At 35.0% G+C, this 27,745-nt stretch overlaps 2 protein-coding genes across 2 annotated transcripts; one reads left to right on the top strand and one right to left on the bottom strand.

Annotated features, from left to right (window-relative positions):
* Positions 1-26,450, top strand: LOC129758804 (monocyte to macrophage differentiation factor 2). The gene is made up of 4 exons (XM_055756436.1): positions 1-881; positions 15,417-15,930; positions 23,307-23,666; positions 23,726-26,450. The coding sequence occupies exons 2-4, from the start codon at positions 15,427-15,429 to the stop codon at positions 24,005-24,007; spliced, it is 1,146 nt and encodes a 381-aa protein (XP_055612411.1). The 5' UTR covers positions 1-881; positions 15,417-15,426; the 3' UTR covers positions 24,008-26,450.
* On the bottom strand, positions 26,435-27,198 carry LOC129758806 (uncharacterized). The gene is made up of 3 exons (XM_055756438.1): positions 26,958-27,198; positions 26,769-26,891; positions 26,435-26,691 (listed from the first exon to the last, which is right to left on the bottom strand). Exons 1-3 carry the CDS (start codon positions 27,083-27,085, stop codon positions 26,556-26,558), a joined length of 387 nt encoding a protein of 128 aa, XP_055612413.1. The 5' UTR covers positions 27,086-27,198; the 3' UTR covers positions 26,435-26,555.
* Between the last annotated feature and the right edge of the window lie 547 nt (positions 27,199-27,745).

Here is a 27,745-nt window from a genome sequence, read left to right as displayed (position 1 = left end):
GACGTCGTGGCGGGTGCACTCTGGTGCGTTTTCGGAGCATTTCGCGTTTGCAATTTTCCTGCGTGAGATTTTTTGCTTCCTTTTACTAGGATAAAAATAATAGCTTCGCTAAGATATTGCGGCTTTCGCTGGGTGACATCTCTCCATAAATCCTAACCATGATATAACTGGCTTGCGTAGACGCGCCACATTAGAATTGTGCTGAGGTTCCGTCAAGCCCATATTGGGAGATCTGCTTGTGCTGTGTTATTCAGAACATACGAATTTGGCTTAGTAGCTGCCGCTAGCATATCCATCAGATTCGAGGTGTTCAGCTCTCTAAAGTGCATAGATGCAGGTCTTAGATACTACAGCCCAGTTTGATATGCTCATTATGTGTAATCTGTGTGTTACTCAAGTGTTGTGTTAGAAGTCTTAAGCATATGCCAGAACTTGCTGGTCTCTATTCTGTAGCCAGCTGCAACTAGGTAGTGCATTTCTTCGTCTTTGTTGGTCAATCTAGCACCAATTAGGTGAATGTAAAACCGTGTGTACAATTTTGCAGCGACTTGTGATCTACATCAATATTGGCCTACGACTTACCAGCTGTGCTCTAAAGCCTAGCACTTCATAAAGCACATAATAAGCAACGCCAACTACAGACCAAGTATCAGCTTCAGAACGAACGGTAGATTGAAAATCGATTCTTGGTTGCGCTTTCTGGGGTTTCTTGCGGAAGCAGCGAAGCAGAAGACGGGCAGTTCCGTGGTGGGCTTATGGCCAGGGCCAGAAACCAGCGCGGTGGGGATTATTCTTGCTATACAACCACGACTGACAGCGAAAGGAAGGAGGGAACCCTGACACCGGTAGATAATTGAGTGGACTGCCTGATACACGAACCGGTAAGTATGTTGATACCTAGGTACATCTGGCTAATTTCGGAGAACAGAAGACATGAACAAATCAATTGTACCTACATGCCGTTCTTAGCACGGGAAATAAGTATGTATATAAGCAAGATCCTATCCTATTTCTAAAGTACTACGAAAGTACAGTTAAGGAATAAATTAATACATTTTGGATTTGAGCCTCAAAGTATGAGCCGTTTCAAATAAAGAAATTGCAAAAAAATACTGGATATGATAACGAAGACAGGAATACTTTTCAGAGACTTTGGGTTTGCTTAATGTTTCGTAAGCCAGGAAGATTTGCATGCTGTTTGAAGGATGACGAACGTTTTGATGATACATTACACAAGAATAACTTCTGGATAAAGAATAAGATCGACCATTACATACAAAATATGTTTGTCGGTTAAATTCTAAAAACTCCTCAAGAGCAAAACTTGCTGGGCATCAAGTAATGGCAAATTTTGGCATCATCATGCTCTCAAAACATTAGGAAAAGGAAAGTGCCTACAGAAGCAAAATATGGCGTTTGTACCACCTTGATAGCAAACCAAAATGATAGCTATATTGGCTCTCATGGCATTAGAGCAATACTTAGTAGAATTTCGGCATAAAAGTATGTTCAGGAGATTGTACATATACCGATTAGCATAAAACCATTAAACTTAAAGCCGTTTGGCATGAAAGTCATTTGACATAAAGTCGTTTGGTTTTATGGGCGTTTAGCAAAATGCATGCATTATGCGTTTTGCATAATGCACATTTGGTATAATATTTGTTTTTCATAAAATAAAAGGTAGTGCATTTACTTTTGGCATGTTTTCAAAGATTGAATTGAAACTAAATGAATACGAAAAGCAATTGACTTAAAATAAACTTTGGGTAAACCTAGGGTCTTCCTAAAGCCTAGGAAGCCGAGATCGTCCTAAAATTATGGACCAAAACAACGAGAAAGCCTCCTTACGCTGCTTCTGGATGTTTGTAACTAGGATTCTTATTTATGCTATTGTACTTAGTTTTACTTCAACATCTGTAGGCTTATCTAGTGATTTCTTAATTTCCCAACAAACCATACCTCCTGCTGATAAAGATTAGATAAATTTGATCTCATCCGCATTATGACGTGAAGCGCTGTCGTAAATTGTTACTGTCAAGCATAAATACCGACACTACTAAGCATCATCAAATGATGGTTCTTAGACAAACTGAATCCGACTTGCAAAACCGGACACCTAGACGAAATCTTCATTAGCGAATTATCTATATAAAACATACCCAACAGTTCATGGGGTGAAAAATTCCAATCCAAAAATAGAATCTTGTTAAACTTTCTCAAGAGATAGGCGCGAAAAAAAAATTTGCCAACATATTTTTTGCTCTGGTCTGCGCTAATCGCTGCCACGTTTTCCTTCCTGTAGCTGCATACGAAATAAGATGTGACAAAATTGAAAAATGACATTCAAAAATAAAATGTGTCTCGCGTCATAAACATCCTGCTCTAAAAGTGTCGCAATAAATTGTTGCCATTCACTCGGAGGATGGTGTAAAAGTTATGAGCGGCATAATCTTGTTGATCTGCACGAATCGAAATGTAAAAAATACGTGGGAAATTCAACACGGAGCCTTTTTTATATAATTATTAATAGAAACTTGAAACTTTACCTGAAAGTCTTAGTTTTATAATGTTAATTGTTAAGTAATGAGAAAATTCGAAAATATTTTGAAAATAAAAGAAAATCTGAAAAAAAATTTAAGCATTTTATATTTTCTCTTTTTTTTTTAATATTTCAAAAACATTTCCCTCGTTGATTTTTTTTTCTATATTGAGCGATTGTAAAATTTAATAAGCGCGAGATATTGTTCAGACAAATTTAAAAACCAAACATTTGTCTAAAAAAAATAAACATCTGTTCAAATAAAATAAGTTTTTTTTGCTTGTCTGCCAGTTGAACAATGAACACGAACAATATTCATTAGATCCATCTGAAGAAACACCTAATTCAAACACATTTAATCACGAGTTGAAAAAAACAACAACTGACGTAACATTTTTCGGAACGCTTTCATGTTTTCTTCTTTAAATCTTAAAAATTTAGCGTATATTCAGAGATTTTAGTCTTCAGAAGTTGTGCAGCAAATATTAAATCGAATCTCCGGCCAGGTAGCTTCGCTTTATTTTCATTTTTATTAATGAGATGTTAGCGCATTCATAACACAAAGTTATTTCTTCCTGTATCACGCTAGTGATGACCTTCTTATCGCTTTGAACGTGCTGTCTGCTGTGAAGCAAAACATCGCCGACGGACAAAGCTGGAATAAAAAACTTGCTAGAACTTTCTTGCTGAAAATAAAAGCAGTTTTCTCAGATTGTATATTTGTTCTTTATCCTTATCAATGAGTAAAAATCAATCGATTTTTCTTATTTTTTTTATTTAAAAAAAGAGAAATATCCGTTTCTTTGTTTTTGAAGTTATTTAGAGGCTTTATCGGTGGAGATTAAAGAGTTAAATCGGTTTCCACTTAAAACGAGAACAGACGCAACCTTATGTAAAAATTCCAACGACCTTTTTGAAGCAATTTTTTTAACTGTCAATACAAAATTGCAAATTAAACAATAAAAAAATAACAAATATATAGTCATCTTCGAAAGGGTCATACGAGTTATTTGGAATTCTTTAATAAATTAACGATAAAGTTTCATAACACTAATGTCTATCTACAAAACGACAAAATATCTTGAATCTTTTTTGTTATTTCCTGCAAATTTGCTCATAGAACTCAATTTTGTGCAATAATAAGTTACAATAATATTCCTCATGGATGGCCAATGACGATATGTTAGTGAGTGTAACTGCCCAGTGCACTCTACCATCCACATCGTTTCGATAAGGTTTCGGGAGGCCCTTCCCCACCCCCTCAATATATAGTAATTTAATTATGTTAAAGTTTGAGAAATTAAATGTAAACGATTTAAATGGTTATGATAGATACAAAGAAAGTGAAAATTAAATTAAATAAATAAATGTTGGAAAAGAGCGAAAGAATAGTAGTTAAATAAATAGCTCGATGTGTGCATTCATTCTTCATTCGTTCTCTACATTTTTTTTAAATTTCCAATGTTTAGTTTCTGCACCGGAAAACACAATCTTAGATTTCACTTTCTACTTTTTTATCTTTTTTTTTTCACCTTGTCCCTATCGCTCACAATATTGTGCTAATCTTGGTCTGAATCGAAAACTAGCCTCTGAAAATCTGCTTCTAGTACCTTTTTCCAAGTCAAACTTGGTCTCCCTTCTTTCTTCTTATTGGTTTTCATATTGTACGCTAAATTTAATGGGTGTCTTGGCTATCTTCTTTTAGTGTGACCAAAGTAGCAAATTCTTCTTACTGTAACTCTTCTATTTATAGTCTTCCCATCTAACAGCTTCGTGGCAATGAATTTTAGATCTTTGATAAAATTTATCGTAAATCAGTATGTGCTGAATGTGCTATTAATGAGCAGTCTTCGATTGAAAATACGATCACTGGAAGAGCCTTAAAAATACGGGAATAGTCATAGACAAATTTCTCGACCATAAACTATTTTTTAGGGCACGCATATTGAGCACTGCAGTGAATATTAAAAAAGTTTTAGATATAAAAAAAACTTTTCACAGCTGTGAAGTTTTAATACGTTAAGTCTTGGTAGTTAACTTTTTTAGCTAATTAATGCTATTTAAAGTTCTTGTACCTTTGTACACTTTCTTTAAGAATGTCTGAAAAAGTACACCTTGAAACCTGAATGAAGAATTAAGTGAAAGGAATTTAAAAAAAAATCTAAACGTCTGTGAAGTTCTGATGTGAATTCATAAGTTAAAATCAGGCAGTTTTCGATCGAATCCACATCTCGAAAACTAAGATTAAAGCTTAACATCTATAACTGGAATAATTATACACTGATCCTGAATTGATTATGTTCGAATCTGCGTCAGGAGCTCAAATTTTTCAGAAAAAACACTTTTTGCTGACACAAAACTTTAAACAATTCGCAGAAATCTATCTAACATATTTAAAAAGAGGGACTTATTTTAAAGAGTCCGACAAAAATATCGAATTAATTTGGTGAAAAAAAATTGAATGTTTATAGAACGTTTAACGAGAGATATGAATTCAATTATTCATACTAACTCGGTCAACTAATTTTCTGAGAGCTTTTTTTACAAAGATCTTGGGATCAAAGTGTAGAGAATAAGACGTAAGAAAAAAATAAATGAGTTTGCGTTGAGGATTTGTTCTAGTGCATTGAATCGAAATAGTGGCCAAGTTGCTCAAGAGAAATTTCAGTTACCTACTCGTTTCCTATTGGTTCGATTTGAATTCAGAGGAGAGCCATTTGGAAGTTACACACACATACACTGGTTTCGATCGAATCGGACCGGAGAAGAAAAAAATAGAGCATTAGAATGAGAGAGTTGAACCGGTTGAACCTGATTGAACGGCAACCAAACGTTGCGCTGAGCGTACGTGATCAGTTTTACAAGCGACGTTTTACAAAGAAGCTGCTTTTAGGAAATCACCCGCAGTTCGAGTTGCGAAGAAAAAATTTGGGTCAGAAAATACCACACAAAAGTTTTTTTCAAATAAATTAAACAACAAGATTTTTTTTAATATTTAAAAACCAAAATCTAAAAAAATAAAATTTCTTTGTTTGTGTTCTACGTACTGACACACTGCAAATGGTCAAAAACATCCAAAACATACAGTCAATCGCAAAATTGAGCGTACACACTCAACTTGTCGATGGTTTTGCTTAGTTTGGTATTAAATACATTTTATTTCTGTTGCCTTTGATTGCACATACATTATTCAAACATTTGATTAGCTATACGTTTAAGCCAATTTTGAAAAAAGTTTTTTCTCAACTTTTAAATCCAAAAAGTTCAACAAGATCTCTGTTTTCAGCACTGCAAAATTGAGCGTACACCTTTCAATTCTCTGGAAAAAAAATCCATGCATAAAAGATCATTGCGATTTACCGTGCTGTTTTTTGTCAGTGTGTGATGTCAACATCCAACAGCTGCTTTGACAGTGTTCTTTATTGATTGTTGCACGCTTTTTAGATTTTTTAAATTCAAAATGGCAACCAAAAGGAAGGAAACGGATATTGCTACGCGAACCATGATAATAAATATGTGTTATCGCGGAAAGTCATTGCGGGAAATAGGAGCTGCTGTCGGAAGAACCCATTCTACAGTGCATAAAATCGTAAACAAGTGGAAAAACGAGGGAACCTTGAAAAACCTTGCCGGTAGAGGACGCAAACGAATCTTGACTTCTGCTGATGAAAGAATAATTGTGCGAACATTGCGAAAGAACCCTAAAACAAGTATTCCGAAACTGACTTCCGATGTGGCCGGAACCATAGGAAGGCCGTTGAGTGCAGATACTGTCCGGCGGGTAGCTCACAGGAACAATCTAAGAGGTCGTGTTGCCCGTAAGAAGCCTTTCATCTCAAAGGTGAATATGAAGAAACGACTGGAGTTCGCAAAAGCATATGTAAATAAGCCCAAGGAGTTCTGGAACAATGTCCTTTTTACTGACGAGACTAAAATTAACCTCTTCGGATCAGATGGAAGACAGATGGTGTGGAGAAAACCAAGAACCGAGCTCCAGGTTCAAAATTTGGTCCCTACTGTAAAACATGGTGGTGGAAGCCAGATGCTATGGGGTTCAATGGCGGCTTCTGGAACTGGAACCATGGAGTTTATCGATACGACGATGGACAAAATGGGTTATATGAACATCCTGAAATGTAACCTGAAACCTTCCGTACAAAAATTGGATCTGCCACAAGATTACTACTTCCAACAAGACAACGATCCCAAGCACACCGCTTACATTGTTCGGGAGTGGCTGCTCTATAATGGCCCCAATCAACTCAGAACACCTCCCCAATCACCGGACTTGAACCCTATCGAGCATCTATGGTGGGAAGTTAAGCACCGTCTGCAAACTAAAAATCCACGGAACAAAACGGATCTCAAGACGGCGGTTAAGGAGATCTGGGAGAGTATTCCGTCCACAGTGACCAAAAACCTTGTGGAATCGATGCCACGACGCTTGCAGGCTGTGCGGGATGCCAAAGGAGGACATACCAAATACTAGATGTTTGATTTTAACTTTTTATGAACTTTTTCTGAACTTTTTCCGAACTGTTTTAATTAGTTTTGTAAGAAAAACTTGAACTGTACGCTCAATTTTGCCACGTCTGAATTGGTGGTTTTTGTTTATTTTTTTTAATCAAGTGAAAATGTAACAGTTATCATTTAATTCTTTGTACTACATGAGAGTAAAAAGAACGGATTTTATGAATTTAAAAAAATTGTTTTTAATTATTCACTTTTTAACCCCGAAAAATGCAAAAATTCCGATAAATCATGTGTGTACGCTCAATTTTGCGATTGACTGTAAGTTAAAAAGCCAAACATACAGTATCGGACAAACATACGTTGAAGTACTTATCTTATTCGGTTTCGAAAATATTTTTTTTTAATTAAGCTCAATCTTCACTTTTGAGAATCGAAAATTGTCCCATGCGGGAAAAATGCCGGAAACAAAAAAATAAAATAAGATGCCATTTTGTTAATTGATATAAGCACAGAAGGCAGAATGTGTAACAAGATATCATGTGTTTGTGAGATTCTTGTATACATTTTTAACTAAAACCAATAGGATTTCAAATAAAAAAATCGAATAAAAACATGCATTTTTGAGATATGATTGAAAATTCAGAATTATATTTTAGATAAATTTAACAGAATTTAGGTAAACAGATTCAGGCATCTAGAACTCAGCGCATTCAAATCTTTTTTTAAAGGTATCCAATAAGAAAAAATGATTCAGTGTTCAATATGAGAACCGAACTAAAATTCCAGGTTGCTAAGCATGAATAAGGTTCATCAGAATCTGTTTTAAGAACTTTAGAAGAAAAATATTAGAATCTAATTTGAATAATTAACCCAAACTTGAATTAAGTTGATTTAGGGATCGGTTAGTGAATACGAAATTCATCGCGTATGATTATTTTTCAAATCTCAGAATTCAGAGGCAAGATTTCAATAGTAAAATTCCATATTTCAACTTGAAATTTTAAAAGTACTTGGCATCATATAAAAAATATAATTTATCTCATACAATTTTCGGTTAAGTTTAGGACAACTAAAATTATTTTCTTACCGTATTGCCATCACCGTATTCTGAGTAGCTTTTGAGTTTCCAGTTTAAGCTAAAAAACGTGTGGAGAAAGTTTACAAAAAATCACACCAATACACACAAATACACTGACATCGTCTGAACTCGAGCTGATTCGATAGGTACCTATAAAGGTATATCTAAGACCCATAATTAATGATCTCCCAAATCGACCGATAACTATACCTTTCTGAAAGAAAGGCAAAAAAGTCAAGTTTTCTCACACTTTTACGTTCAACTGTCATAGAAATATTTTTATTTTTGGTTAAAAAACCTGATAAACATATTTAATTGTGCATTTTGAAACAGGGAAAATCGTAAAACCTCAATCGGGAAAACCGGGAAATTGAAAATGGAAACTCGCTAGCCACCCTGAGTTTTCGATGACTTTGTTTCAAATTACGCCTAGTTTAAGTCAATGTTTGTAGAACTGTGCAGATATACACACAAAGTTAGAATCATAAAAGTGATTTGTCGAGCGATGATAAAAATGCTGTTACCACAAAAATATCATAAGAATTTGAGCATATGGTATAACTTCGAGTTGGCTAATTCAGCTGAAAATTTAATAGGGTATTTTGTACAGATCAAGAAGGAATTTGAGGTTCCAAGGTTTTGATTCTGGGATGCATGAACTTTTTACAAAGTCATCCTAACAGACAGTAATTGGTAAAAACCTTGAAAAATAATCTTTTTGATATCCGATCGATTTGGGGTAATTGGTTAAGTTCTCAGGCTCTGAGGTCTAAACAGCCTCGTTTTTGTTCAAAACTCAACCATGAGTTTTTGCAGAATTTCAAAATAACCTTTATATTAGAAAATTTAAACTTCTAGGTTTGTATTGGAAAATTTAATATTTTGGTATGAAAAATCAACGTCATTGTTTTTACTTATGTGCAATTGAGCTTTATAACGTTTTTTCTTTTATGAAAACTTTTTGTTGGAAACTTTGACCAAGATCTTAATTTCGTATCTTTTGAGGCAAAAATGCTATAAGTAAGCTAAAACCTCGCTTGGCCACAAATTTTCAAGTCTTCAAACTTCCAAAAATATCAAATTTAGCTTGAGATAAAGGATTAGCGTTTCAATACTCTGAAAAATTGATTGAAATCTAAGTTAGTTAACCCTAATCCGCTTTTGAGTGTCAATATGACACTCACGTTTAAAAATCTTGTAATGACGTTTCCCAGCCAATATACAGCTACAACCCCTCAGTTTTCCGTTATTGAAAGTCTAAGAACAAAAATCCGAAAAAACATGCTCCGGAACAAAGACTGTAGATCAGCTACGAAACGCTTATAAAATTTTTCATATAGTGTCCAAGAAAGCTGAAGTTAAAAGCTATACGTTGTGCACAAGAGTATAAATTTTTGATTTTTTTAAGAACATGCCCACAAAAAATAATAAAGTGTAGTAAAAACCGTACTTTTCAGTCAATGAACCGTGAATAAAAGCATTTCAGCGCTAATGCAAATTATTATAACCGGAGAACCGGTACTAAATTGCGTGGAAAATTGTAAATTTACAAAAAAAATCGAAAACAGCTACCTTTGAAAATTTGTCAAAAATTCTGTGTTTCGTAGTTCGAGAATCTCAAGATGCCAAAATGTATCAAATTACGGATTAGAAAGAATCCTGTTTCAAAATTTTTCTACTGTGACTAAAATAATTGAAGGTTTATTGAGAGAAAAGTACGGTTTTTACACCACTTTTTTTACATTTTTTGTGGTCATGCTAGTGGTCAAAAGACTTTGAATAACGGGAAACTGAAGTGTTGTCACTGAATATTGGCTGAGAAACATATTTGAGTAATGTATAACGAGGTGTCTAAAACTCTAAATTCCCCTTGAGAAATAAGAAAGTCGGGAATGTCAAATTGGTTAAATACATAAACTTCAAGGAACACAAAAATTAAACTGTGTGTGTTGAATTCCACAACTGTATGTTTGTTAAATTACTGTTATTCAATACGCGAATCAAGTTATTTATTATTTAAAGTTATCCCAAGTGTAAGTAGCATGAATTTGTTATCAGTTCATTGACCGTGGATTAAACATTGAATTCTTAAGCTTATCTGTACATTCATAGTAAAACCTAAAACCAACGAGTAACATGTATCATGCGTGACGCAACGACACGCACATTTTAACACCATACTAGTTAATGTCGGCTCTGGAATATTCATGATTTTGACCTTTTCTTAAAATTGCTAAGCTCAAGCCCCTGAAATGGACAGGAATCTAGTATATGTTTTTGTTTGTGCACTTCTGCGAAACCGGTGAATCGTTCCAAGCTGCGTGGTACCTACCTACTGTTTATTTTCACTTTGGCGGTGAAATTTCCAAAACCAACCACGTTATCTATTTTTACCCGCTTTTATTTATTTTGCTCTCCACATTTCTGTTGCTAGTGCCGAATCGTAATCAATCTTGTTAAAGACATTCATGATTACATCTTTGGACAATCCGTATCTATAGCCGATTTGTATCGTGTCGTCTTGTTCTGGTAGCGTAAAAAAAGAAGCACGATTGATAGTTGAAGCCTGGGTAGTGTGGTCTTATCACTAAATTATTTGATTATATTTAAGTGAATTAAGTCTTTATTTACAATTGTGAAACTTTTCACTTTTATATTTTCTATTATTGAATAATGAACCATATAATATTTAGTGAATTTTCTATAAATTAAATATTCTAAAATTTTAATTCACCCTACTCATGTTGTAATATCATTTACGATGATTCACAGGTGTTGTCTGAAAAGATAGCAACAACACAATTATCGTTGATGTGAACGAATCGGGAGATTCTTGTGTCAAGCTGCTGTGACGCCTGTTTTTTGTTTACAGGTAGCTAGCTAACAACCAAGATAAGAAGTTCATGGTCTTTGCGGTATTGAGGAAATATTTAACACCCTCCCCGAGAACACCTGTGCGCGATGTAGTGATAGACAACACTGCCGAGATGTTTACGTTTCCAACCGGCAGCGGCTCTTAATCTGCGATTATCCGTTGACTCAAAAATCGATTAGGATTATCTGCTTGCCTAGGATTTTAGGCTAAAGACTTAAAATTCGAACTTATGAGATTCGTAGTCCCAAAAATAACTTTTACGAACAAATTAATGATTTTTCTTCATGTAGAAATGTTTGAACTAGGATTGTTCGATCTTGGATCGATCCATGCGAGATCGATCTTTTTAGTTCTACCTTTCGATGTTTTGAATCGGGCTGAAGGATAAATAGCTTCAATTGGTTTATTTTTGATTCGACCTTTCGATCTTTTAAATTTTGCTCTTTATGTATTTCGGAAGTTTGGGTGGGGGGGGGGGAGAATTGAAGGTAGGGGAAGGTTCCTATTATGATATTCCTTTGGGTACGAGAAATGCTTCTATGAATATTTGGTATTCCTCACTCCTTCAAAGAGGTGGATAAAAAGGAGGACTCCTCTTCCCTTACAATTTTCAGTATAACTGGAGAGCTGATCGAGCAAATGGAACCATATTTGGCATGTGCGAATATTTGGATACGAGAAATGTTTCTATGATAAATTGACTCCCCACCTTTTTTTCAGCGGATAGATATAAAGAGGGGTTTTTTGCATGACTCGAGAATTAATCGAGCAAATGAAACCAAATTTGGCATAAAAAAAGTATTTGAGTACGAAAAATTCTTCTATGAATCTCACCCCTCAATTCAATAGGAAGAACGGAAGGGGGGATGATACTTCCTTTCAAGTTTATGTATAACTCAAGAATTAACTACGCAAATAAAATCAAATTTGGCATGGGATGGTATATCAATACGAGAAATATTTCTATATGAAACAACTCCTTTCTTGCAGTAGGAGGATAGAATTGGGAATATACAGGGCCGGATTAAGCCATCGGGGGGCCCGGGGCAATTTTTCTCGGGGCCCCTATAATTCGATTTTTTTTTTCAAATGCTACCCAGAAAATACAAAACCTTTAAACGTGTAAAAAAAAACTGGAGATGAGTTCAATACACTATCTTCAAACAGCCATGTTGTCTGCGTAGAAAATAGTTTCTGGTATCTTCAAATAAAAATCAATCACGTGCATACATTGCGGAAGAGTTTAGAAATTTTTTAGAAATGAAAACTCTGATTTAAGCTGCTAAGTGCAAAATTTAATTCTCATTTATTTTAAAATCCTTATCACCAACTAAAATTCTCTAATTTAAAAAAATGACCGGCTTAATAATTTTAATGATTTTCATATCATCATTGACCGTTTGGTTTGTGTTTATTCGAGAAATATTTACCTAGTGACAATTATCATGAAAATTTAAAACATAGAAAAAAAAAATAACAAAATAATTAAATCAACATTCCATATAGATGCAGATATAAGAGTTTAAGTTTTCAAAACTTCAAATCACGTTATATTCAGAACCAAAATTCGGTGTCTCAAATCTAAATCATAATTCCAATTCAAGTTTTTTTTAATAATTTAAATTGGCATTTCAGACAGAAGTAAGCAAATACTAGAATTTACAATTTTCCCGACGTTTCGGCCTTTGTCTTGGCCTTCCTCAAGGAATATCTAAACATAGACACTCAACTCTTCTCAACCAATGGCCCTATCCGGATCAACCCATATTGAGCAACCACCCGACTGAAACAGTAGAATGATAAGTATACGCACACTAGATAAATAAGATCATTTTTGGAAAAAAGAGCTTTTACACACCTCTATACTAAGTATAAAAATGTAATTACGTCACACATACAAACACACAATCCTACATCAAATGTAAACAAAACCACACCAAAATTAAAAGTTCTAAACAAATTGTTAGCAACAGTTAGCAATTTCTATATAATAAGACCATAGTGATTACAACATACAAGATAAAGGTAAAGTACACACAAATCCAATATTGAAATAGAAAATACAACGAAAAACAATTATCATAACAGGTTAGATACCAGCAAAACTTCCCCTCACATCCGACACACTCAGGAACACATACAGTATAATGCAATGTAAGTAGAACATTAGACAAAACTTTGTAAAATTCACAATTTCAAAATTTTCAAAAAATAATATAATTTTTAGATATCCCTTGAGGAAGGCCAAGACCAAAGGCCGAAACGTCGGGCAAATTGTAAATTCTAGTATTTGCTTCCTTCTGACTGAAATGCCAATTTAAATTATAAAGAATAATAATCATCAGTCGTTAAAAATTACTTAAAATCAAGTTTTGAGAAACAAAATATGAATTAAATTTTAAAAAAGAGATACAAAGTTACAATCAGAGCAAAAGCAGAAATTGAACCAAATGTGAATTTCAATTCTATGTCTTTGAAACACAAAAAAAAAATTTCATTTCCTAAATGTGACGAAAGTTTCATTCGATACCCTCAAAGCCAAAGGGGTATTAGTGCAAAAATGATCAATTGAAAAAAAGTTAAGAATAAAGATTAAATGTTTGAAACACAGAATCAGTTATCTTTGAAAAAAATCAGATAAGGAATCTAAATGAGTTTAGTACCTTAAACAAAGATCCTGAATTTTCACAATTCTGAAAAAATATTCAACTGAACTTCAGTAACTGAAGAATCAACACAAGAGTTGAAAATCCCAATGAATTGAATCTGGAAAAAGATAAGATTAAGATCATAGAAATATTCATATTAAGAAAATCACTCAATGATACTAGCAACTCAACTACCAGATCGTTTTTATGATAATTTGCGAATGATCATTTGGAAAATAATATGCTAAATTCAAGATATTCACTTCAGTAGATGATAAAATTTTGATTAAATCAGTTGAAAATGTTCTACTATTTAAGTGCAGTAAACCATAACTTGAAAATTTGCCGTAAAAACAAACATTATTGTTGTGCAAGACGTTTGAATGTAATGAAAATGAGAGGATGTTTTTTCTTTATTTTACCTGTTCTGTACAGAATATCGTAACTGATATGTTTCGATAAAAAATGAAAATTTGAGGTGTTTTGCCTTATATTCTTCTTATTTTTTTTCGAACTAGGTTTTGTCCAGCAGATTTTGATATTCTCAGCTCGCAAAATGTGGAGAGCTCCTTCACTGCTTACTCTAGAGGGCCCCCTCAACTTTTTAAAGTCAAAAACCAATCTAGATACTATTTCACGGGGGCTCTTTGGTTTTTATATTTCAAGTTTTTATTTCGATTTTCTAGTTTTGATTTCTTTTCATGGATTTTAAGTAGTATGATTAAAGCAATTTTAAATTTTTCCCCCCTGAGCCGGGGGGCTGGGGCAATTGCCCCTCTTGCCCCCTTTTTAATCCGGCCTTAAGAATTTATTAAGAGTAGAGGAAAGCTTACATTTAAGTTTTTTTTACAATACCCGAGAAATGGTCAAAACTTAGCATGGAAAATCATTTTGTTATGATTCTATGATTATTTGACACACCATCCTCCTTCCAGTGAGTAGGTACATAGGAGGAGGGAGGTGGGCCTAACACAATTTTGTTACCATAAGTTCTCAATTTATGCCAACGAAGCCAACAAATGGAATCCAATATGGCATGGAAAGGTATTTGGTTACGAGATATGTTTCTACGATTGTTATAGACCCTTACGCTTTACAGTGTAGAAAGGAGAAGAAAGGAGGGGGCTCCATATAAATTTTATTGTAAAGCTTAAAAACTTATCAACCAATGGAACTATATTTCATATATGAGGATTTTTGGGTACGAAAAAAATGGGTATGATTTAAAAACCATGACCTCCATTCAGCAGGGGATGATGAGAATGACAGGGGGGCTCTCTTATCAGTTGTTTAGCTCAAATCCAGAACAGATCAAGCAAAAAAAAAAGTTATAGGTTAGGTTGTGAATAATTTGAGACCCTCCTTTTTAAATTATCAGATCTTTGATAAAAATTCATAGACTCATAGATCAAGGTTCAGAAAATTAGTTTAAGTCATCTTTGTATTGCAATTCTAAACTCCAGCTGAAGCTCTCATTTTATAGCGGTTGCTTTCGAATTATGTTAAAATTTGATTTGAAATAATGCCAACATAACAATATACATTTGAATAATTTCTGAAAATATCACTTATTTTTGAACGGTGTAGCAAAGCACACCGGGTCAACTAGTAGTTAATAAATCATAATATCTTCGATTTTCAAACGATTGTAATAAATAACCTTTTGGAAACCCTGTTTTAAATTTACCTTCGAGGTCGGGGCGTCTATAAATTTAAATTTTTCCATTTTCTCATCCAAAATACAAGTGATGCATCCTCTAATATTAACAATTTCCCTATCTCTCTTTCCCCCATTCGCAGTGTCATCGCGATGCAAGATGGCATCATCTCACGCCACCACGGTGCATCATCGAACGTCGCCGGAAATGGACGCATCGGCACCGACAATGCCTTCTCGGATACCACCACCAAAAGTGCCACTACCGGAAGCTGCTGGACAGCAAACGGAACGGGTGCCAGCACGACGCAAGTTTTCCATCACATTCTCGGCGAGAGCCCACCAAACTCGGCAAAATCTTCACCCATTAGGAAGTCATCTTCCTTCTCTTCGGCTTCCCATTCACCGGTTCATGCGGTGCCGAGCTCGGTTTGTAACGGTGGCGCGGGGGAGTTCAAATTCTGCGGTTACGATGCACCTTGTGAAGATTTCGAGTCAACCTCCGGCAGTGGAACTTCGCCGGCGGAGATTTTCGGGGTGCTAGGATTTTGGCTGAAGCTACGACACGACTTGACTTCCATGCCGTGGGAACAGTTGCGCACCGTTAAGATGAAGAACTCTAGAGCTGCTCCCGGCTGCGCCTACATTCCTACCGAGGTAAGTGAACCAATTGATAACAAGATATGTACTTACGCGAATGTACTGTGGTAATGGCTTTATCAATTAGCACCCCAATGGAATGAGTGCCGCCGAATACAACCGATGATAGACGTGGGAACTTTTTACAAGTTGTGTTATCAGCGTTTTGAGATTTTCAGTGAATGATTCCAGATTAAATTGCTTGTTGAGCTGGCCATTGTCGAGTTTTCGACACTAATCGAGTACCTGCCCTGTGTTGACATAGGTGTGATCGTTTACAAATATTTTGGAATTAGCGAGTTCGTCGCTAACAGCTGATAATATAGAGCGGCTAAATTGTTTGTTAAGATGTTATTTTTTGCCAGTCTTCCTTCGGAACCTTTATTGAGTCTTCTGTTATATAAAAAAACTGGGTTACGTAAAAACGAATTGTGTTATTCAAATGAACGTTATTGTATCCTCGGCGCCTCGGCTCTGGAAGAGTTGTGTTGAAAAGAAATGAATCATACAATTGTAAAAAGAAGGCTCTTAACTAAGGTTGCCAAAAATTTTTCCACTCGTATCCCAGCCGGACAAATCCGAGCTATGTTATATTAAATCCTGGCAAAATCCGGACGTTTCATTTCAAAATTTTAGACCGAATATCCGGGCAAATTTGGTCAAAGCCCAAACATGTCTCATCAAAAATCAAGACGAGAAAAAAACCGGAAAAAATTATTCTTTAATCAAAACTTCTCAGCAGATTTTAAATCGTGTTTCAGGCTTCCATAAACCTTTCATGATTATTTTTATAAAACTATTTGGACGCATAAATGAAAAAATTTACAACACAATTTTTTTTTAAATTCAACCCTCATCCGTTCCTGATATTTCCACCCGTTACACTGCCTCTACTCGAAAAACAGTCCCATATGAAAAAGAGGCAAGCAAGAAAATGAACTTTTTCTGTTTTAGAATGTATTTTTAAATTATGACCACAACTTTTAGCATAAACCAAAATAGTTTGTTGGAAAGTTTTCTATGTTGTCATAATAAATCGTAGGACATGAAATTTCTGAGATCGGGCTTTTATTGCAACCCAGAGCACCTTTTTATTCGTTATGGGACTGTTATGCGGGTATATACGAAACTTTTTTTCAAATCTACTCGCATGCCGAATATATTTTTATCTACCATTGTATTTTTTCCTTGGATTACATTATTTCTGAGTTTCTTAAAGCAGTAATCAACTATAAAAACATACTTCTGGAGGAATGCCGTAAGTCGATCTTTTTTTGTTTTTAATTATATCTGGTAGTAGTTTGTCTAAGGCAGTCATTCCTACTATCTTTATAGCCAATCTCAAAAGACTATTTTGAATAGTTTGTCTTCAATTAAATTTGATCTTTTTCAGAAATGACTTACACTATCAATCTGAGGTTTTCCACCGAAAATAAGCTTTAAAACTCAATAACTAAATTCGTAATAATTCACATATGGGACGCTTATTCGGGTATATTTCAAATAGGACAGTTACGAGTTAATTTTTTTCGAAATTTCCAGAACAAACTATCATTTTTCATTGTTTTTTGTAAGTCCTATGTCAAAAAGGACGAACTGTCAGGTTAGATGAAAAAATGTTTAAAACGCATATGAGACTGATATGCGAGTAGGGGTAGAACAATCCTTGGTGTGTTAATATGACACTCCCGCTAAAACTAGCTTCCCATCAATATTCAGCTACTACACTTCAGTTTTCCGTTATTCAAAGTCTAAGAAAAAATTCTGAAAAAACATGCTTCGGAAAAAAGACTGTAGATTGGAATGCTCAATAATGTTTTTTTTCACTTAGTGTCCATGAAAGCTTAAGTTAAAAGCTATACGTTGCACATGAGGATATATTTTTCCGAAATTTTTTAAGATCATGACCATAAAAAATGTAAAAAAGTTGTGTAAAAACCGTACTTTTCAATCAATGAACCTTCAAAATTGTTAAAGTCACAATAGATAACTTTTGAAAAAGGATTGGAAAGTTGCGGTAATTTGGCACATTTGTGCTTTTTTATCATCTTCAAAATACAAAACACAGAATTTTTGACGAATTTTCAAAGGTAGTTTGTTTTTTGAACCTTTTGTCAATTTGCAACCGCTATGTTGAAACATAAAGGGCTAAATGGAGATCCTTGAAGGAGCCCTCTCCAGGTGGTTCGTTCTGTAGATCGTTGATCGTTTTAAAAACACAGAATTCTCTCTTCGAACAAATGAAAGATACTTTTAATAAGACACTCAGGAACAACCAAGGATCGGAGTTCATGAACCAGAATGTTGATTTCAACATTGTCGTATGCTGCTTTTATGTCCAGACTACACAGCATAACGTGTTAATTTCGTTTAACTGCGAAAGAAGCTACATTTGTTTATGGGAATAAGGCGTCCATCGTCCCACGACCTTTCCCGAAACCGTTGATGGCCCCGGAAAAATGTGATTGCTTTCAATGTAATGTTCTAAACGATCCTTAATTAACATTTCGTACACTTTGCGGAAGCAGAATGCAAGTGCAATCGAGCGAATAGAATCGACAGAGTTCGAGAATATCGACCATTGAACATGTATTCTCAGCTTGTTCGCAACAAGCACAGTTTTCAAATTCTTGTGATAGATTTTTAAATGGTATAATAATGGTGGATAATGGTATTAATGGTGGAATACGTTTTGACATCATTTGATGTTAAATATCCAATACGAAAAACAGCATTACTTAATTGGCAGGTGATATAGAATTCGGGATCGAAAGATTGTTTCTGTCACAGCATTATTTCGAATGTTTCTCTGCAACCTTGTTTTTACAGTTAGGAGTTCAGCCGTAGACAAATTGTTATCCTCTCCAAGCTTATAAGCAATCACTCGAGACTTCCGGTTCATAATCATAGAAATTCCATCATCCCAACTGCTATATTTAGTTCTGGTGAGGCAACAGCGGCTCTAAATCATATTATTCTTTCGTGTAGGTAACAGATTCAGTCATCTTCGAAAACCTGTTTGGCAGATATTAGTTGTAAAAGGAATCGTACCGGATATTCAAATCATTCTGAAAAAGAAAATTTTTTAAGTTTACATTATTATTGTAAATTTTATAAGAAAAAGTGGAACTGATATGTGAAATGTTAAATGTTAGGAGAATCACTTGGCTGATTATGTAGTAGTGGTTAAGACAAGTGAAGGAGAGGGGGCTCAAACCACTAAAGGAACTTTCCCCGACCATGAATAACTCCACATGTCATGGTTCATGCAAATCGGTCAAGAAGTTTCTAAGACTATTAGGGGTTTTCTTTGATTGATATTTTTCGGTGGTTCATGTAAGACTAAATTAAAACTGCTGTTTTTACGTTTCGGCTTACTGAACTTCAGCCTTCTTCAGAAAAATTGTATTTAAAAAAGATAAAAAGTAGTAAATTTTACAATATTTTCAAAAAACTATTTTTAATGCACGGCCGTTTCTTGATATTTGAAATCGACGTCAAGAAGATGCTCCTGGTCAGCCGTCGTCCCGGTGTGTTTCAGAGCGAGATGCCATGTAAATCTCAAGCATCTACAACGCTCTAATAAAAAGCTGAGAGGGACGCCTCAATTCAAGAGAACGATCTAACCTAACATCAAACCGACGACGAACCAATCTGAAGCACACAGGGACGACGGCTGACCAGCTGACTTTCAATCTATTTTGACACGTTCATCGTCATGAAACCCGTTTTTCGCTCCGAGATTTTTTTTTGGGCCCAGCTAGTAAAACTAGCAAAATGAGCGTGGCGATGAACGTGTTCAATACAGTTTTTCTGAAGATGGCTGAAGTTCAGTAGACCGAAACGTAAAAAACAGCAGTTTTAATTTCGTCTTACGTAAATCAGCGAAAAATATCAATCAAAGAAAACCATAGAAAAGTGCGGTGATCAAAACCGAAAAACGAAGACTATAGGGAAAAAACCAACAGATAGAAATTCGTTTATGATATGTTTAGCTTAGCTTAGCTTAGCTTGATTGACTACTCACATCCACCTCAATCACCCGAACCCGAAATGCTATATCAAGAGTTTTCAAATTAAAGATAATCTTTCAACAATTTGGTTAATCACTTTTTGAGGCATAGAAGTTAAAAACAAATGATAATATGTTTGTCAGTGTTTTGAAACGAATGCATTTCGAATTCCACGATTGCAGGCGTGGTTCAGTAGAACAAGTTCCACATCGCCAATGGTTGCTTCTCCGTGATTGACCGAGGCCACCAATTTTGAACAAGGGTCAAAAGAATGGTTCTTGGGATTAGAAGCTCATTCTCAATGCACTAAACTGATGCTCTCTCTTTGACCATCAATAACGGCGCCGACCACGTCCTTGTAGTCAATAGATAGTGAGGAAAATAGAGAAAGGGATGAAAGACATAAATTTGCGCTTTAGGACCGAGGTCACCTCTGCATCCTAGCAAAAAATCGTTTGGGAATGTGGGCAAAAGGATAAGATCTGGAAACATTTTTGACAAGTGTATGGATCTGACTTTCAATTAAATCTTTCTATCTCCTAAAATTTTCGAATGAAACTGTTCTATAATATTATAGACACCAGATGCTCCATTTTTCCTAAGGTTTTAGATAGTTGACTGAAGCTGTTGTAAATTATTGTTTGGGAATTGGCGGATACTCAAAAGTTTACTATAACACAACTTATTAATTTCTTTTTTTTTGTATAAAACCTAAATTGAAATATTTTAAAAATTTAATGTTTCTAAGCTTCATTACTATATGACCTAACTTCACCTCATGTTTATTTTCTAGTCGAGCATTTATAATAATTGTTGTTTCTGCGACCACCCTACTTTATTTTTGAATAGATTCAAAACACAATCTGGAAACTTGTTACTCCAAACATGCCAAATATTTATATGTAGTTTATTAACCTACTGGTATTACTCTTTTGAAAACATCAAACTTGAAGTATTCCTGGGAGGTAAAACATTCTCCTTTAAACACCCAGATCCAAAAGAAAATAGTTATTTGCTCAAGCTTTCTCCATCCCTATTGAAAATAACTAAAACCTTGAAAACTTCTAACTAAACATACATAAACAACTCTATTGAATATGTCACCCTGTGTGTTTTTAATTATTAACTTATTATGGAACTAATTCTTAAAAAGATTCAAAAGCAATGTGAAATTCATAGTAAATTCAACCTGTTTTACATAAAATTAACGAGTTTTCATAAATTTTAAATGTTGGATATTCAACGCTTTTTGGCATATATTGTTGAAATTGGGAAAAAAAACATCTTTTTGTTTCTGTAACTCTCAAAATCGATTTCTTTTTGACAGTTCAATAATCACCCACCGATTCCTTGAACTATATACTAGCTCGTTAATCGAACGATATTATGACCAAAGGGTGTGTTCTCCTACCGAAACTATTCGATTACCGACGACCGATTTATAGATGTTGAAACGACCGACATAAGGGAGCATTCAATAATATTTCACTTATAAGTTAAAATATTGAAGTTATAAGAACAATTATAGCTTAAATTTGAATTTTATCTCAGCTCCCAAGAACATAAAAAAAACTGTTCTATTAATGAGCGAGTACTGTACGAAAATCAAAAGGATTCCCAAATAATATAAAAAACATAATATCATTAATTCAAATTACGTCAATCGGTAGTCCGATACTTAAATTGAAATTCTCGTTTGATACTGTTGGAAGAATAATGTGGATTTATGTCGCATTTCAACCCACATGAGTATATGGTTCAATCTTAAATAATATATACAGTTGATGAAAAAACTTGCCAATTGGATCTACCGTTAAAATAATATTACAATGAGTTGAGAAAATATAAATCAAAATAATACTTTTTTTTTTTTTTTACTTTATTCCATTAAAAAAAACGAAGAAGTTTAAAAAAACTGTTGACGGCCCTATACGGTGTTACAATTCCAGTGTTGTGTGTGTTTGCTTAAAGCACTATGCTATCATTTTATTTTTAGATTTTCGAAGCTGCCTTTGAGGAGGAAGGGAGCTTAGCTTGGGTTTTTGTTTATCTTCATCATGCCACATTCTTTGGAGATCTTCGTATTTGCTATCAATTATACATGTATGCATAACCTCGGATGCGTACTTTTTCACCCACATTTTTCTTCACTAACTTCTAAATTTCACGTTCCAACCGTGTGAAGCTCAGCCAATAGGAAGCATCTTTTCTCCTGGGAAATTCTCTTCTACGTCCTCAAAATATCCAATAGATCTTCATGATTAATCTTCGGTTTCGACTTAAGATTTACTTCAGCAAAACATTAACTATTTAAATTCGAATTTGAAATGTATTGAAAAATTTCCTTCAAAAGTAAAACTCGTCCCAGAAATTCGTTTATGATATGTTTATATATTAAATAAGGAGCGAATGGAATGAATTGATCTAATTTTGTTTTTTCATCTAAGCTTTTTGAAGAAAAATAAGCAAACCGACGTCTTTAACAGTGTCTGGCAGCATTTATTCCTAGCTGTTTCTGTAATTTGCTTCCACTTGCTTGAAATACTAATAAAAAAACATAGAACAAAAATATCAGTTATTCAAAATTACCCAAACAAGGAATAAGAAAATAACAAAAATGCCGACGGGATAGTGAGCATCGAACTTAAAACTACTCTCTCAACTCGGCTTGCCAGTTGCACCACTTTACCATGTGTTCTTCGTGTGTAAGTTAGAAGACGAGTGTTTATTTTCGTAGTCTTCCTGTCGCGGGCGCGGTCAATCAAGCACACGGGGATGCAATGCTACGGTATTTCTCTATTTATTGTGTGACCAACATCTTTTTACTAAGTGTTAGTGAATCTCGTTTTTAAGCTTTTTTTCCTCTGATTTAAGCTTTTGTTGCCTTAAGATCATTGGAGATGAAAGCTCAAATCTGAGAAAAAAAAACTTAAATCTGAAAAAAAAAAAGCTTAATTCGGAGAGATGTGTTCCACACGGGTTGAAGAGAACTGCATCCCCGCGATCATGCATTGAATCTTACGGGCTTACCAACACGTGCACAATGTTCGGTCGATTCCCCGAGCATGCAACGTTATACAAGTCGTGTGACGAACTTGGTAAGACACTAAGTGAGATAAGTAAAGTTGGTAAATATAGGTGTAGAATAATCGATTCTCCATAAAGAGAGCACGTTTGGAAGAATGGCCGTAGTGTTAAACTCCCGGAAAAAAAATGTAGAGAGCAGGGTAATAACCCTAGCTTGTCTATGGGCTGTGTTAAGGCCATTTATTATAAGACATAAAACAATTGCCATGATCTGAGATAAGTCTACTAATCCCGATAGCTAGTACTTTTTAAATGTTTTTTTTTTTTAAATAACGAATCTTCAACATCTTTAAGGTCGAACACATCGCCAATGTGATAACGCACGGTCTCTGGGTACTTCCGTCGGTGTACGGGGGCATAAATCTGCTGTGGCGCAGCTCTAGCCCGGCTCAGGTCCTAGCGGCGCTGATCTACGGAGCTGCCCTCGCGATGCTGTTCTTCGTATCGACCTTCTTCCACTGTGTGTTCTACTGCAACCGAAATCGACCGCTCAAGGATGTGCTACATCGATGTGATCGAGCCATGATCTATATTTTCATTGCCGGATCATACTATCCGTGGCTCAGCCTGGGTCACACGACCCACCCGGAGATCGTCTCGGTCATCAAGTGGTGCATTTGGGTGATGGCCATCCTGGGCATCATCTATCAACAGGTAGGGAAAATATCTTGTTTGAAATTCAATTCGAAGTGACATACTTTTATTTCTTTTAGATGTTCCACGAACGGTACAAGTGTCTCGAAACGTTCTTCTACGTCGTCATTGGACTGGGACCTTCGATAGTGATCATACTGTGGGGTCACGAGTTCACCGGAATGTCGGAACTGAAATTTGGCGGATTGCTGTACATCGTGGGAATCGTATTTTTCAAATCCGATGGATTGTTTCCGTTTGCTCACGCGATCTGGCATATGTTTGTGGTTTTGGCAGCTGGAGTACACTATTTCGCAATCCTGACCTATTTGTACCCGGTGGAGACGATTGAAGCTACTTAAACAAGGACGCGATATACATACGAAAAAAAAGTGAAACAATGATATTAAAGTTGACTTCCAAAAATAGGACTGTTTAGGAACAAAATGTTCTGGCTCGATTGATATGCAGGGTGATTTAAAAAATGGCAGTTAGTATACTTTTTACCAACGATATTTAAACCAGACATCACAGTATCTCGAAGTTAAAAGCCTCCAAGTCTTTTAAAAATACTTGCAACCCCTTAGTAGTGTTCATTTTCTTTTTAAAAAAAAAAAAAAATTATCGGTAGTCTGCGACTCGAATATTTTTTTCATAAGTTTTTTTCAGTGAGTTAGTTACAGATATTTACAGTTATGCTGTGTCAAACGAATACTAAGTTAACGATTTTTTGTGATATTGGTTCATTTTAAGAGTACGTTAAGCATTTGATTAGTTAGTGTTATGTTGGGGATGATCGAAAAAAGAGTATGTGCAGTGCAGATAAATAGAATATGTCATGATGACTAATGCCATTCTGGTATTCTTATAGTAGGAATTGAATGTAACCAAATATAGAAGCATAAACAATCATCTATTGTTCGAACACACAATACTCAAAAATCAATATTATTGAATAAAACAAAAATAAACCACTTTACTACTGTACACCGATTACAGCATATATGACGAATACAAATACGAAACTGATCCACCTTTGAAATATATCAACTTGTAGTGTTTTCATAGCAATAGTCGTTAGATATCCATCAAGAAGTATATATGTAAGTGTACAATTTTGAGGATACCTATGAACCAAACTTCAAAACGAGGAAGTAATTGCAGTGTTACGAAGCGAAAAAGGAGCTTTTATTTATCCGTAGATCTTAACGTTGCATTCCGATGAAGTTGTTTACCTCCTGTTAATAAGTAGTAAAATATTATATTGAAATCTGTTTTTGAATCTTACTTACCGTTTTAATATCGTATTTGAAATACCTACATTTGGATTTAACGCGTTTCGTACATTGCAATTAGGTCCGACGTTCACAAGTCTACAGGATAGTTATATATCACACAGTTGTAGCAACACAGTTCCAATCCATAAGGCCAAAAAGTTTCAAATCATAGAGTATTTTCATAGATCCACCCAGAACTTAATCTAATTTTATTTACAAAGTACATTTTCTCACTCGAATAAAACGAATCCATACTCGAAAAATTTTAAAGCTAAAAGTTTTGTAAAAAGGTAGAAATTTCTTTCAACTGTACAATGTTGGCACTGCAGATGAAATCCGAAATTAAAGCGCGAAGATGGAAAATGTCGTATCAAGTCAGCAAAAACTCGATAATCGGCAAGTTTTTCTGTTGTACTGGTTTTGACACTTGGAAGATGTTTCTGATTAAAATAAAATGTCGCCAGTGAATGTTCTCGGCGATGATATTGAAAAAAAAAAACTCTGGTTTTAGGATTCAGCGACAATAAACAGTGGCAGTTCATTATTTAATACTATGCAAATGAAAAGAATAAAGTGATCTTCTGAAAAAGTATCGCTTCGAATAGAATAAACTTTTGATCAAGAACTTCTGAAAATCTCTTATTCTAAGAAAATTGCCTTCCAAGGTCCTTTGTCCCAATATTTGGAAAAAAATAAAGTTCCACGGCATAAATACGATGAATAAGGTCACAGTTTAGGCATTTCAAGCGACCAAGGGGTGAAAACGTGATTTTTTCGTCCTAATATCCACATTTTAGAAGAATCTTTACTAACTTTTGACGGTCGCCACGCAAAAGGTTTAAAATTAAAGTTCAAATTTAATAACAAATCGTCGGAAAATATGAACACTTGTTGAAAAATTATGAAATTTTCTGCAAAATTAAAAAAAAGCTATTTTTTAAAATTTAATGTTTGAGTTAGTCTTGGTACATCTTCGTACCTGAAAATTATCACATTTTCTCTAATACTTTCCATCACCTTTGAAATGTGTTATTTTTATCCGCAAATCAGTAAATCATTAAAATATTATCATATCTTAATCACATGATCCATTCTCGGATAAAATTGACGAAAAACTGAGAAATGTGGTCCAATTTATTTATGGTTGCCTTAACTTTATAGTTGCCTTTAACTTCCTTTTTTTTTAAAGAAATGTGGAAATCGAAAAAGTTTAAACTTATCTCTACATTTATTAATTTGCTGTAAATTTGATAAACGGACTTCAGAACAAAACAATATTCTTGGAATTCATCCTTAAAAGTAATTCGAACTTTAGCAAAGTGCTCACGAGGGTCTAAGTATTTCCCTATGAATGTCTGATTTTAAAAATCTATATTTTTTGTAAGAAGATTCTTGTGAGAAAATGTATTGTGTACAATAGTAGCAGCCCTAGTAGCAGTAGAAGATATTTGTAGCCAATTCATCGAGATGATTATATTAGGTGACAGACGAAAATAAAACAAGATATTAAACTATAAACCATCTACGGCCAACAGATTTACTACTATATCTTTGATTTGAATCAACAAGAAAGAAATCCATCTCAACCTTGTAACATTTAACTGTGATTTAATCCATCAAATCTTCGTCTTTCCTAGTGGACGGGAGCATTCATGATTTCGTGCAGTCGCCTCTGTTGCTTATCCGGCAGCCGGAAGAACTTATCCAGCACAAAATCGATTTCCTTCTTGGTGTGCAACGGAGGCCACAGCGTGGTTATTGCCACGTGTCTGCAAAACGAAAGTCATTTGATTATCGACAACACTTAACCTTTCTCAAAGGTAGAGACATTAAACACGGTACTGACCTATGGAAACGCATCGAGTCGTAGGCCGAGTTTTGCATCAGCTCCAGCATTTTCAACTCGTACTGGAACTGTTTGTTGTAGCGCAGTTTGTCACGGTGATATCGTTGACGACAGACGACGGGACTGAAATTGGGATAACAACACTTAATACGACAGAGTAATCGATACAAAACATTCATTCCCACTTACTAGGTCAGTTGGAATCTGCTGTAGCTGGGATAGGTGCTGCTGGCTTTGGACAGATTCGTGGCCGAAACCGTTCCCGGAGGCTGTTTTTGTTTTGGGTTCGTTGAAACTCGCTTCTTTCGGTCACTCATTTTCGATAGATTTGGATTGATATGAAATTTGCAAATTTACCACACCCGAATCGAGAAACAACAAAGTAATCAATGGAGGATTCTACGTCTAGATTGTTGCTTTTTGTCGAGAATAAACAACCCTACTGTGTATCCTGGAAACCATCGATTTTTCTGTTAGAAAATTTATAGCTCTGTAGGTCAAATGCCTTGTGAATTCTCTCCCCCACTACGCCCACTACTGACTCCTTTGAAACTACAATATTAATATCTAAAGCTTATTTTTATTCAGAATTTCGCGTAATGAATTCTCACTTTTCAAACAGCCCAAAAAGAAGCTCTACCCAAGTTCACAGTGTCAGTGAGAAGAATAGCTTTCAAGCTCTCATCTGCTTTACAAATGATGAATATGTTTCAGGACGCTACAAACATAGACTAATACTGGCATGACTCTCATAAGAAAAATTATTCATGTCACGAATAGCGAAGGCCAACAGAACCCGCAGCTCGAAGCGCTATCAGTAAGTCGCATTAATGGCGTTAACTCGGAAGCTGACTGAAATAGAAGCGGCAATCAAAGACATGAAATCCAAAAAAGCGCCTGGGATCGATTGCATCCCTGCTGAAATGCTGAAAGCCGATCCCGCCTTGTCAGCACAAATGTTGCACTGTCTTTGCTGA

Source organism: Uranotaenia lowii, chromosome 3, assembly GCF_029784155.1.
Source record: "Uranotaenia lowii strain MFRU-FL chromosome 3, ASM2978415v1, whole genome shotgun sequence".
Classification (NCBI taxonomy): domain Eukaryota; kingdom Metazoa; phylum Arthropoda; class Insecta; order Diptera; family Culicidae; genus Uranotaenia; species Uranotaenia lowii.
Note: the sequence above shows the minus strand (reverse complement) of the source record. Positions and strands in the feature narration are given on the sequence as shown.

Coding starts and splice junctions, on each gene's coding strand:
- LOC129758806 (XM_055756438.1), bottom strand. CDS start 27,085: ATGAGTGACCGAAAGAAGCGAGTTTCAACGAACCCAAAACAAAAACAG. Junction 26,892..26,957: donor AGCAGATTCCAACTGACCTA/GTAAGTGGGAAT, acceptor TCCCAATTTCAG/TCCCGTCGTCTGTCGTCAAC. Junction 26,692..26,768: donor GACTCGATGCGTTTCCATAG/GTCAGTACCGTG, acceptor TTCGTTTTGCAG/ACACGTGGCAATAACCACGC.
- LOC129758804 (XM_055756436.1), top strand. CDS start 15,427: ATGCAAGATGGCATCATCTCACGCCACCACGGTGCATCATCGAACGTC. Junction 15,931..23,306: donor GCGCCTACATTCCTACCGAG/GTAAGTGAACCA, acceptor AACATCTTTAAG/GTCGAACACATCGCCAATGT. Junction 23,667..23,725: donor TGGGCATCATCTATCAACAG/GTAGGGAAAATA, acceptor TATTTCTTTTAG/ATGTTCCACGAACGGTACAA.